The sequence below is a fragment of the Lupinus angustifolius genome, chromosome LG01 (assembly GCF_001865875.1).
Source record: "Lupinus angustifolius cultivar Tanjil chromosome LG01, LupAngTanjil_v1.0, whole genome shotgun sequence".
Taxonomy (NCBI): Eukaryota; Viridiplantae; Streptophyta; class Magnoliopsida; order Fabales; family Fabaceae; genus Lupinus; species Lupinus angustifolius.
The window spans coordinates 30,670,485-30,682,020 of NC_032009.1; the positions used below are offsets into that span (position 1 = coordinate 30,670,485).

Here is an 11,536-nt window from a genome sequence, read left to right on the forward strand (position 1 = left end):
AACTCGTAAAAGGTCACTTCGGAGCCCTGAATCAAATACTTATTGGTTAATCAAGCTTAATCAATGGTCTTGTGTTCGAATCTTTGATGTTCATCTATGTTAAATATTCGAAGGGAAAATGTTGTCATCCATAATCTTGGCTAAATTGACATGATGTCAACAAGTCCATATGCTTTAATTCAGCTTAATCAATGGTCTCATGTTGATGTTCATTTATGTTTAAATATTGGAAGGGAAAATTTGGCAGCCCATAATAATCTTAAGTGGGGATCCACTTACTCCTCATACTAGCCATCAATTCTAAGAACATCTAATGATTTAGATTTACTCACTAATTCAAAGCATTGGATTTCCCAAAATTGATGACTAAGATGAGAAGTAATTAAGTAGATACCCTCCCAATAATCTTAGCCACTCAAATAAGATTATCTTTCCCAAATGATATCTAGAGTATATAGTCTTGGCTAAATTGACATGATATCAAAAAGTCTCTATGCTGGAAATGGGTTTGGAACATACTAACGAACTTCATAAACTATTTTTTCTATCAATTGCCAAGACAACCTTTACAAAATTAATCTAAAAAAAATGATGCAGTTGCAAGGCTCTGGGTTATTAAGCCTTAAAAGAGATAGCTAGACATAAAACTAGAATATGCAGTAACATCAACCCAATCAGGGAAAAGACCCTTCAATCTCGTTGCTGGACCAACCAACTTTTGATTTAAAACTGCCATGTCCACTCTTATTGCTTCAGAGCTATTAGCCTGTAATTATCAACACAAGAAAAAAAAAATCACTTAATCATGATCGACTTTTAAATATAAATAATAAAAATAAATGTTGAATGATATTTAACAGTGTATAAATCTTTATACTAAAAGCACATATATATTACATTAACAGTGCATATACAATACATTGACACTGCATATACAATACATTGACACAGCATATACAATACATTGACACTGCATATACAATACAGTGACCATGTACATATATTACATTGTCAGTACATATATTTTACACTCTTCTTAACATTATGACAAATTCAAAACAATTTAGATGGACCAATTGGATTATAAAGATAAGAAAGAAAAAACATCTAGAGGAAAATGCAAAATGGGTAGATAATGGAAACAAACATATCCTAATAAAAACCTTGTAACAACATTTAGGAAAAGTAATTCTTAACATTTGGCCTAATGAAATTCAGTTATGGTTGTTGTAAAAGAAAGTTAATACATCAAATGAAATTTTAATTTTTACCTCTAACCAGAAGGTCCAATTACTATCACTTGGTCCACTAAGCCTACATATGTATGATTGTGGACCACCACCATAAGTTTCAGTTCCTGTGCATATACAAAAACTAAATTAAGCAATGAAAAGATATTATGAAACCAAAAGAGAAACTAAGAAAATGAAACATTTTTCATACCTGGAAGCACATTATCTGCAAATGACCAATTGGATAAAGGACCAGTGATGTTAAGAACTGTAACCCAGATCTCTTCTAAGGAACTGAAAGGAAGATAAAAACCAGTTATACATGTAAACAACATGGTAAAAACTTAGGTATTAACATTTATTTTTCTTTCAAATTCTTCCATTTCAGACAAGGCAGTAAAGGAAGCGGATTTAAGACTATGCATAACAAATCACGGTGGAAACCCAACCAAAAAAATAGATTTTATTTTTCTTGGACAAATTCACATAATGATTGAAGTTATCACAAAACACTTAAGGGAAATCAATCATTAGAGTTCATCAAAGCATATTTCTCTATTTAGTACATCAGGAGTAGACAAGCACTCTTATAAATAGATAACATCAAACACTTGACAGAGAGACACTAGTTTAACTACTATTGTGTCCCTCGAATTCAGGCAATGACTGTTATTGTATGATATCAAACATGAAAAATTCTCATGCAACCAGACATCTAGTATAATTGAGCTTTTCCATGCTAGGCCATTACAATGAAAAGCAATGATAAACCAAACATAACATAAATCGTGTGTGACTGTCGATTGACAATGCTAGTAGCAAGAACCACTCACCCTAAATGAAGCTCCAAGTGAACTCTCCTTGGTCCCTTATTTGAATATGGATGTTGAACAGACAATTTGGGAAAGTATTCATATTGCTTCAAAATATCGTCCTTACTTGTCGAGAACTTCACACTATTTGAAAAGAGAAAAGAAACTGGAAAAATTGCCTGCAAAGAAAGATGCTTTCACATTTATTTCTTAAACTCACAAGCCCTAGGAACACAAACCTTTATTAAATAAAAAATACCAGTTTCTGTCGTACTAATGAATATAGATGATCACGACAATTATAGATGTGAGAGAATTTGAGTAACCAACCGGCTAGTAAAGAGAAAATTTATGAGTTCCACTACTGATTTAAGTCATCAAATATTTGTTAAAATAGTAAGCATGAGAGAAAATCCTTATGGCTTACATTGACTCAACCTAGAACAACACTAATTAAAGAGCTGCCAGTTAAGCAATAAATAAACTGAGGTTAATAGTCTTTTTTCACGCTTTCCCATTCAATTGAGAGTGAGGTTTTAAAACCACCCGCTAAAAGAAAAAGATCCATTTAATATTTGCATGAAACTTACCATCCAATCACGGCGTTGAGACACCAATATAGACTCGATTGAAAAATCAGAAGTGACATTCAATTCCTTTGCCACTTCAGGTGCATGTTTGAAAAGGAAAGGTATTGCATTGGAGTCCGTTACAGAAAAATCATAAGTGGCTTCCATAACCTCACTTGAACCTGTCAAACCACAGAAAAACAGTTAGAAATTACTTTTTCGGAGAAGACAGTTAGAAAATAATTAAGATAGAAGGAAATAAAGGCATTTGAGTACTAAAATGATACAATAACAACCAAGCTTAGTGCCACTAGGTGGGGTCCGAGTACTAAAATGATAATGTTAAAAGAACGAATAGAGGAATTCATATAGGAAATTCAGAGGGAAACTTGAAAATTATAATAGGCCACCACACTGCTATTTCTATAAACAGGGCTGGGTGTCAATACCTGTAGTACGGACAGTATGCTGAAATACAACCCTCTTAGGTGCAGACACGGCATAAGGAAAGAACTGAGATGATATTGCCAAAGAAAACACACTAAAGTGCACGAGAAACTGCAAGATGGACGGCCTAGCTAACCAACGACCACAAATGGGCATTAGAGGACCAACACACCAACCAGTTAAAATTCCAATTAATGCAGCCACAATAACGTCAGGAACATAATACCCTGCAATAAGAGGTTATGTTCAGCAGCAAGTATTTATAGCAAGTGAAATTTCTATCTTCATATTATTCATAGAACAAATTCATCTAGATGATTTCCGGGTGAATAGTATGTATACATTTCATTCGATTTTAAACATGTTTATGTATACATGTCTTTATACAAATATATATAAAAATATAATGCCTTGATATACACATGTATGAGCATGCATAACGCACATGACAACAAAATGTGGTTGAATCAATTTTCAGTCATACAAACTATAAAATTCCTGGAGTGTGAAATATAGCTCAGGAATAACATGGAGTGAAGCCACAAGTAAATATAAGTATATAACAACTACTGGTTTTCCAGTTAAATAATTTTTTGGAAGCATAGTGATTCCAGAGCTATAGTCTAATTATCATCCCAGGTCTTAAAAAATCATACATTAATTTAATTACTATAATCAAATAAATCATTCTTTTATACAAAACTAACCATATGGTGGAGGAAGAGAACCCATCATTCCCATCTTCTCTATCACAAACTGGGCAAGAAAGCCACCAAAATAAACAGCATATGCAACACATGGAATTAGAGGTAATATGTAAGATATTGTTGACCTGGAAAGGAAAAATTAAATGTAAATAAAATATTATTAACAAATACAAGTAGCAAATTTGAAAAGGAAATAAGATTAGATGACTAGCATGCATATCAATGCTGTGGAGACAGTGACACACTAGTCAAATCTATTGTTATGTGAAGGGAGTCAAAGGATAACTGTAACTTGTCAGACCAAAGAAGAAGCATGACATGATAACTTATCTGTATGGAAGAAGTAACCAAAGTACAAATTATAAATGCAATCACAACCAACCTGAGTGTACGGCGTCCAACGAATTTGACTGATAAGCTGAAGGATATCCATGCAGGAAGCATGGAAACAGACATAATAAGAGTTATGAAACCTCCACTCAACCCAGATACAAGATAAGCCTGCATTTACTAAACTTATTTAGCCATACACATTATATTATGCTGCAAAAGATCAAAACTTTTGAGTATATATTAAATCTACACACCAAAGTAAAGATGGCATAGAACCCAAATGCTCCCCAGAACCTTGCTTCATCAGATAGTGCCTGCAATTTATGACTCAGATCAAATGTTAGGTAGCCTGGACTTGCAACTCCAAGGCAAACTGAAATCATTGATTAAGAATATGTCCAAATCAAAAGACCCCAAAATAACATTTACAAAAGCCATTAACAGAGGAGGTATCATAAGCCAAAGCAGGTATGCTGTGAATTCTAAAGACACTTGGAATCCTTTCTCCCCAACAATATATTTCATTTGATAACTAACAGAACCAAGATACAAAAGCTGATGTTATTCAAAACAGAACTTGTGATTATCTGAGGAAAGCTAGAGACCCAAAGAATAAACTAAGTTCCTTTGGAGCATAGATGAAGATAGATAGCTTGAGAACATTGATTATGGGTCATTTGACTACTCAAACCCATCTGCCACATCACTTTTCCAAAGCATTGATATGCTTTTTATATAAGAAAAGAAATATTATTCGAAAAGGGGGGAAAGAAATATTAAGAGTTGCTATGCTTTAATATTGAATATGTTACTTTGGTAGACTCATTATATAATTTAAGTACAACTGTGTTTTAGCATCCCCAAGAGGAGGGGGGTAGGGATGATTTAAACCAAGAAAGGGCATGGACAGGACAAAGTCTAAAATTGAGTTTTCAGGTTTATTAAGGAAGTGTGTCTATTGTATATCACTTTTAACCTAACTTTTATCACAAAAGACTTCAACACATTTCAACATGCTGGAATACCTCTTTTGATGTCTTGACAATTGCAGCGTCTTGAGAAAGAGGAAAATCTCTCTGGATACTTCTTGGAATTAAAAGACCAACAAGTGAGGCAGGTATAAACATCACGAAAGCCAAGCACGGATGAGCAAACCTGTGATTCATCCATTATGTTAACATGGGAATGCAAAAAATGCATTAAGGTATTGAAATAATTTCATCTCACATGTTGATTCATACTCTATTGGTCCCATAAAACAATTCGCCACAGTAAGGTACTCCAAAAACCCGGGACAGTTCCATCATTAAGAAGATGGAGTCTCATGTTCACCCATTATTTAATTTGACTAATAAACTAAAATTCTAGCACTATGCTACAAGAACCCACTAGATTTAAGTATCTTGAGTCAATCATACAACACATGAGAAAATTAATGAAGATGTAAAGTTAACTTTGAATAAACCTACCAATTCATTGTCTGAGTAGAGAATTGTAATCTCAGTATTGAAAAGGCAACAGGCACAACAATTGCCAATATAGTCTCAACTGCATGGAATAGAAATCCTGCACATCCAACAAATTTCGTAAATATAAGTATATAACAACTACTGGTTTTCCAGTTAAATAATTTTTTGGAAGCATAGTGATTCCAGAGCTATAGTCTAATTATCATCCCAGGTCTTAAAAAATCATACATTAATTTAATTACTATAATCAAATAAATCATTCTTTTATACAAAACTAACCATATGGTGGAGGAAGAGAACCCATCATTCCCATCTTCTCTATCACAAACTGGGCAAGAAAGCCACCAAAATAAACAGCATATGCAACACATGGAATTAGAGGTAATATGTAAGATATTGTTGACCTGGAAAGGAAAAATTAAATGTAAATAAAATATTATTAACAAATACAAGTAGCAAATTTGAAAAGGAAATAAGATTAGATGACTAGCATGCATATCAATGCTGTGGAGACAGTGACACACTAGTCAAATCTATTGTTATGTGAAGGGAGTCAAAGGATAACTGTAACTTGTCAGACCAAAGAAGAAGCATGACATGATAACTTATCTGTATGGAAGAAGTAACCAAAGTACAAATTATAAATGCAATCACAACCAACCTGAGTGTACGGCGTCCAACGAATTTGACTGATAAGCTGAAGGATATCCATGCAGGAAGCATGGAAACAGACATAATAAGAGTTATGAAACCTCCACTCAACCCAGATACAAGATAAGCCTGCATTTACTAAACTTATTTAGCCATACACATTATATTATGCTGCAAAAGATCAAAACTTTTGAGTATATATTAAATCTACACACCAAAGTAAAGATGGCATAGAACCCAAATGCTCCCCAGAACCTTGCTTCATCAGATAGTGCCTGCAATTTATGACTCAGATCAAATGTTAGGTAGCCTGGACTTGCAACTCCAAGGCAAACTGAAATCATTGATTAAGAATATGTCCAAATCAAAAGACCCCAAAATAACATTTACAAAAGCCATTAACAGAGGAGGTATCATAAGCCAAAGCAGGTATGCTGTGAATTCTAAAGACACTTGGAATCCTTTCTCCCCAACAATATATTTCATTTGATAACTAACAGAACCAAGATACAAAAGCTGATGTTATTCAAAACAGAACTTGTGATTATCTGAGGAAAGCTAGAGACCCAAAGAATAAACTAAGTTCCTTTGGAGCATAGATGAAGATAGATAGCTTGAGAACATTGATTATGGGTCATTTGACTACTCAAACCCATCTGCCACATCACTTTTCCAAAGCATTGATATGCTTTTTATATAAGAAAAGAAATATTATTCGAAAAGGGGGGAAAGAAATATTAAGAGTTGCTATGCTTTAATATTGAATATGTTACTTTGGTAGACTCATTATATAATTTAAGTACAACTGTGTTTTAGCATCCCCAAGAGGAGGGGGGTAGGGATGATTTAAACCAAGAAAGGGCATGGACAGGACAAAGTCTAAAATTGAGTTTTCAGGTTTATTAAGGAAGTGTGTCTATTGTATATCACTTTTAACCTAACTTTTATCACAAAAGACTTCAACACATTTCAACATGCTGGAATACCTCTTTTGATGTCTTGACAATTGCAGCGTCTTGAGAAAGAGGAAAATCTCTCTGGATACTTCTTGGAATTAAAAGACCAACAAGTGAGGCAGGTATAAACATCACGAAAGCCAAGCACGGATGAGCAAACCTGTGATTCATCCATTATGTTAACATGGGAATGCAAAAAATGCATTAAGGTATTGAAATAATTTCATCTCACATGTTGATTCATACTCTATTGGTCCCATAAAACAATTCGCCACAGTAAGGTACTCCAAAAACCCGGGACAGTTCCATCATTAAGAAGATGGAGTCTCATGTTCACCCATTATTTAATTTGACTAATAAACTAAAATTCTAGCACTATGCTACAAGAACCCACTAGATTTAAGTATCTTGAGTCAATCATACAACACATGAGAAAATTAATGAAGATGTAAAGTTAACTTTGAATAAACCTACCAATTCATTGTCTGAGTAGAGAATTGTAATCTCAGTATTGAAAAGGCAACAGGCACAACAATTGCCAATATAGTCTCAACTGCATGGAATAGAAATCCTGCACATCCAACAAATTTCGCATGTAATAATCATTCAAGTTCTCCTAGGGTGAAATTTTGCATGTAGTAGTAATCTACAACTGCGTGGAGACAGGTGAAATTACATTTTATGAAGAGAATTCTGAGGTAGCCACTTACCTTTCCCAAAATCAAACAAAGTTGCTGACCAAGAATGCGACCTACCACACATAAAGGACATGACAAGGAAAACAAAGATGGGAGTACTGTGAAGAATGTTAGCTACCCTTCTAGAATAAAATATCTGAAAATACATAATTTAAATATTAGAAAACAAAAAAGCAAGATCCAGCTATGCTTAGGATCATAGAGCATACATTATCAGAACATTATAAGCAATTGCTGGAATCCACAAATTTCAGCGCATACCATAAACCATGATAAATAATCGAAGAAAACAGCTCGCTCATTGTTGAATGTGTTAGCAGTAACTTCAGTAGAATTTGTTAAATATGTGTTTTTTAGCTTGGGAGAATTAGTAAAAGTCTTGATTATGCTGAACAAATTTTCCCCGCGTGCTTGGATGCTTCCAGGTCTGCAGACATAGCAACACATAAAATGCTTGTTAGAGGGGAAAATGATATAAAATTTCAATCAATTATATATTACCGAAGAAGTAGGTTGGGTATAATACATTAGTGTGTCTATTGTATCATAGGACGTGTGGTAAAAATAACCACCAAGGAGGAAGATAATGTCAAGCCCAGGAATGTTCCCATAGTCTTCAGAAAATATTCTGTAATCTGTATCTCCAGGAATAACTGGAAAAACATCCTGCACATTCAAATAGAAAATTCATGTTTGAATTGGTAAATACATAAAGGGGAAATATTGCTGAACTACACACATATTCAACAGATATAGAGCGGTTAGAAGAGAAACACACAAAACCTGAGCAGCACTATTAGCCATAGGGTACTTGGCTGCTTCTGCATAGACATCAGAAGGCCAAGAAGTGGGTCCAGATTGGCAGACTAAATCTGTTAATTTTAGCATTATTCAATGAAAATGTCATTCATAGCACATACATAAGTTAATGGACAGAGTCATTTAAGAAGTAATTTATTATCATACCAATCTTAACAGAAATTTTGCATTTCACTTACCAGGCCCCCCAGTCCCAGATGCCTCTACATTTATAAAAGCTCCTATTGTGTCACGCCATTTATGTGTCTTCATGAACCCGTGTGCACCCTAAAGCATCCAAATTTACACCTCATAATTAATCTAAAAACTAGCATTTTGGAAGTGAATATGATGTAAAAGGATGACCCATTGCACGAGGCTCCCATCTAGTAAATATGATGTAAAGCAAATGAAAATTTATCTGAGATATTTATTAAAATGTCTTTGATACAGAACTCAGTTTCCATTCAGCAGCCAAAATACCTTTTTGAATCATTTGAAAATTTTCAATTCGCAAGGATCCAAATACATTCAATTTATCTCGTCACAATATCATCACTTTTATAGGCTGAAGCTTCAATTTGAAAGTCGTGTTATAAAGTCATTAGCATTCAATATCATATACTAGGTTTCACATCTCTTGAGAAAAAGACAACATTAACATATCATATGAAAATCTAAAAAAAATTATCGAATGTAATTTTAGTTCAAAAAATTTATGAATAGAAATATTACCAACATGAAAAGTTCTTCAGCGCCATTAAAAAGGAAAATAACAGGGCGGTAGGGAACCCAACCAGAGTCCACAATTAGTCTTGCAATTTCAAGCATTGACGCTGAAGAGAGGGAAAGATCAGATAAACATTCAGTGTGACCAAAGAATAGATTTGCCGATATAATCTTTCAAATTCAATGAAGATATTAAAGGTAGCCACTTCTACCCACCAACACATGAACCACAATCAGCAGCACCAGGCGAACCGAGGGGACTATCAAAGTGTCCATTTATTAAAACTGATGGCTCAGTATCTTTTGCATCTAAAGACGATATCCTGTAATAAAATAGAAATGAATTCCAGTTCAACATTCCTAAAACTCAGATAGATACATCAATGCTTTGTTTGCTTATATGCAATACATAAAACAAGTAGTCATTTTCTATATAAAGCATCAGGTATCTGGACACCACAATCTGTATAATCATTTATGGTACGGTAAAAACTCATTAGAGCCTTAATGACATAATCTGTTCTGCTCACTGAATCCCAATACATGAATGATTATTTTAATAGCCAATGTACCTCATAACAATATTAGTATGATTTCTGTATCCCAGAGCTATGTTGTGACCCAAAAAGAGCATATTGAAAGAGCCACTTACACTGTTCTCCTCAATCTCAACTCTGCAAGAAAAAAATAGGAAACAAAATAAAAGCAAGAAGTCAGACAGAAAAAAGATAGTAACATACTAACATAACATGAATCTAATGGAATAAAATCATATCTAGAGTCCGTAAAAGTGTTGATAATATTAAAGAAATTTGAAAACACAGTGAAAAGGGCAAAATTGAAAAGAAAAAGAGCTACAAACAATGTTTTTTTCATCAAGGAGCAAAATCTAAAGAGTTATAGGAAACAAATAAATGAAGAGTGTTACAAATTACAACCTGAGATTGGAGCTAGCTCGGTCCTTTATGACTTCCAACTGACCCATAATATATTCAGAAGCTTTTTTCAATCCAGGACGTCCCACCTATCAATAAATAAACACACAATTTAAATAACTTCATTGAAAATAAGAGTAAAGACCTATTTTCGTCTCTCATATCTTGTGTATGTATCAATGTGGTCCTGCAAAATTAAAAAACTCAAAATGGTCCCCATTTCAATTGTAGGTCAAATTAATCGTTTTTAACATTTACCCATAAAAGAGACAATTTTGATACATATCCGCAATATTAAGACTCCGCAATTTATGAGGACCAAAGCAGAATTCACCCTAAAAATTGGTACACCCGTAACAGGTAAAATTGGTACATGCGAAAATTTATCGGGACCAAAACAAGTATTAACTATGAAAATAAAAAAGTATCATCGAGATTGAACAAAGTTGAATAGATTCTAATCCAATGCCACTCTATACCTCAAAACCCCTATTTCTGATTTAAATCAAACAACCATAGCATCATAATCAAAATTTCACGCTACAAAATCTAATTTAAAAAAATGAATTTGTCATGAATTTTATATAACTCACTTGTCGCCCATCGATCCCTTCCGATAAAATTCGAACATGTTCAATTGCTCTCGCTTCCGAGAATTGATCCACGGGTGCATCGTGCGGAAGCGGCGTAATGAACTTCATGTAAATGACGGAGTGAGAGAGTAAGGATAAGAGACCGTACATAACCGTCAGAAGAAGCAAGAATCTGAATCCGAAGACATCATGAGAAGACAAAAAAGCGAGAGCCATGATGATGATGAAGATGATGTGTTTGTTTTAATGTTTGACTCTCGGAAACGGAAACAGATGCGAAAGAAAAAGAAAAGGACCAGTTGTGTACGTGAGTGAGAAAAGCTTATTTATAGTTTGATTGGGACTTGGGAGCTTGGTTTTTAATCTGTCGCTATATGGTGGAGTGCGTCATCGCAATGCCTTTAAGACTTAGTAGGTAAGAAAAACAAAGTGAGAAACAAAAGAATGCAATTTTGTTTTTTCACACCTGATGCTGATTGTGATGGTATGGAATTTAATATTTTTTATTGGATTATTATATTATTTTTACTGAATAGTTATTCTGTTAATAATAAAATGAGGGGATTTACTTTACGGTAAATTAAAAAAAACATATTTCATATCTTAG

General features: G+C 33.8%; 1 protein-coding gene across 1 annotated transcript; it reads right to left on the reverse strand.

Moving 5' to 3' along the window:
• LOC109359985 (endoplasmic reticulum metallopeptidase 1-like) lies at positions 524-11,229 on the reverse strand. Its single transcript, XM_019604705.1, has 21 exons — positions 10,930-11,229; positions 10,340-10,425; positions 9,974-10,075; positions 9,618-9,724; positions 9,408-9,508; positions 8,873-8,960; positions 8,658-8,746; positions 8,401-8,540; positions 8,136-8,301; positions 7,887-8,010; positions 7,651-7,747; positions 7,207-7,336; positions 6,436-6,495; positions 6,231-6,349; positions 5,849-5,973; positions 3,063-3,287; positions 2,635-2,795; positions 2,066-2,223; positions 1,444-1,526; positions 1,272-1,357; positions 524-766 (listed from the first exon to the last, which is right to left on the reverse strand). The coding sequence occupies exons 1-21, from the start codon at positions 11,143-11,145 to the stop codon at positions 623-625; spliced, it is 2,607 nt and encodes an 868-aa protein (XP_019460250.1). The 5' UTR covers positions 11,146-11,229; the 3' UTR covers positions 524-622.

Bases quoted from the DNA above. Each gene is read 5' to 3' on its own strand.
- LOC109359985 (XM_019604705.1), bottom strand. From the start codon at position 11,145: ATGGCTCTCGCTTTTTTGTCTTCTCATGATGTCTTCGGATTCAGATTC. The intron at 9,725-9,973 runs GTACATTGGCTA...ATTTTATTACAG, and splicing joins CATACTAATATTGTTATGAG to GATATCGTCTTTAGATGCAA. The intron at 2,796-3,062 runs GTATTGACACCC...GTGGTTTGACAG, and splicing joins GCATACTGTCCGTACTACAG to GTTCAAGTGAGGTTATGGAA.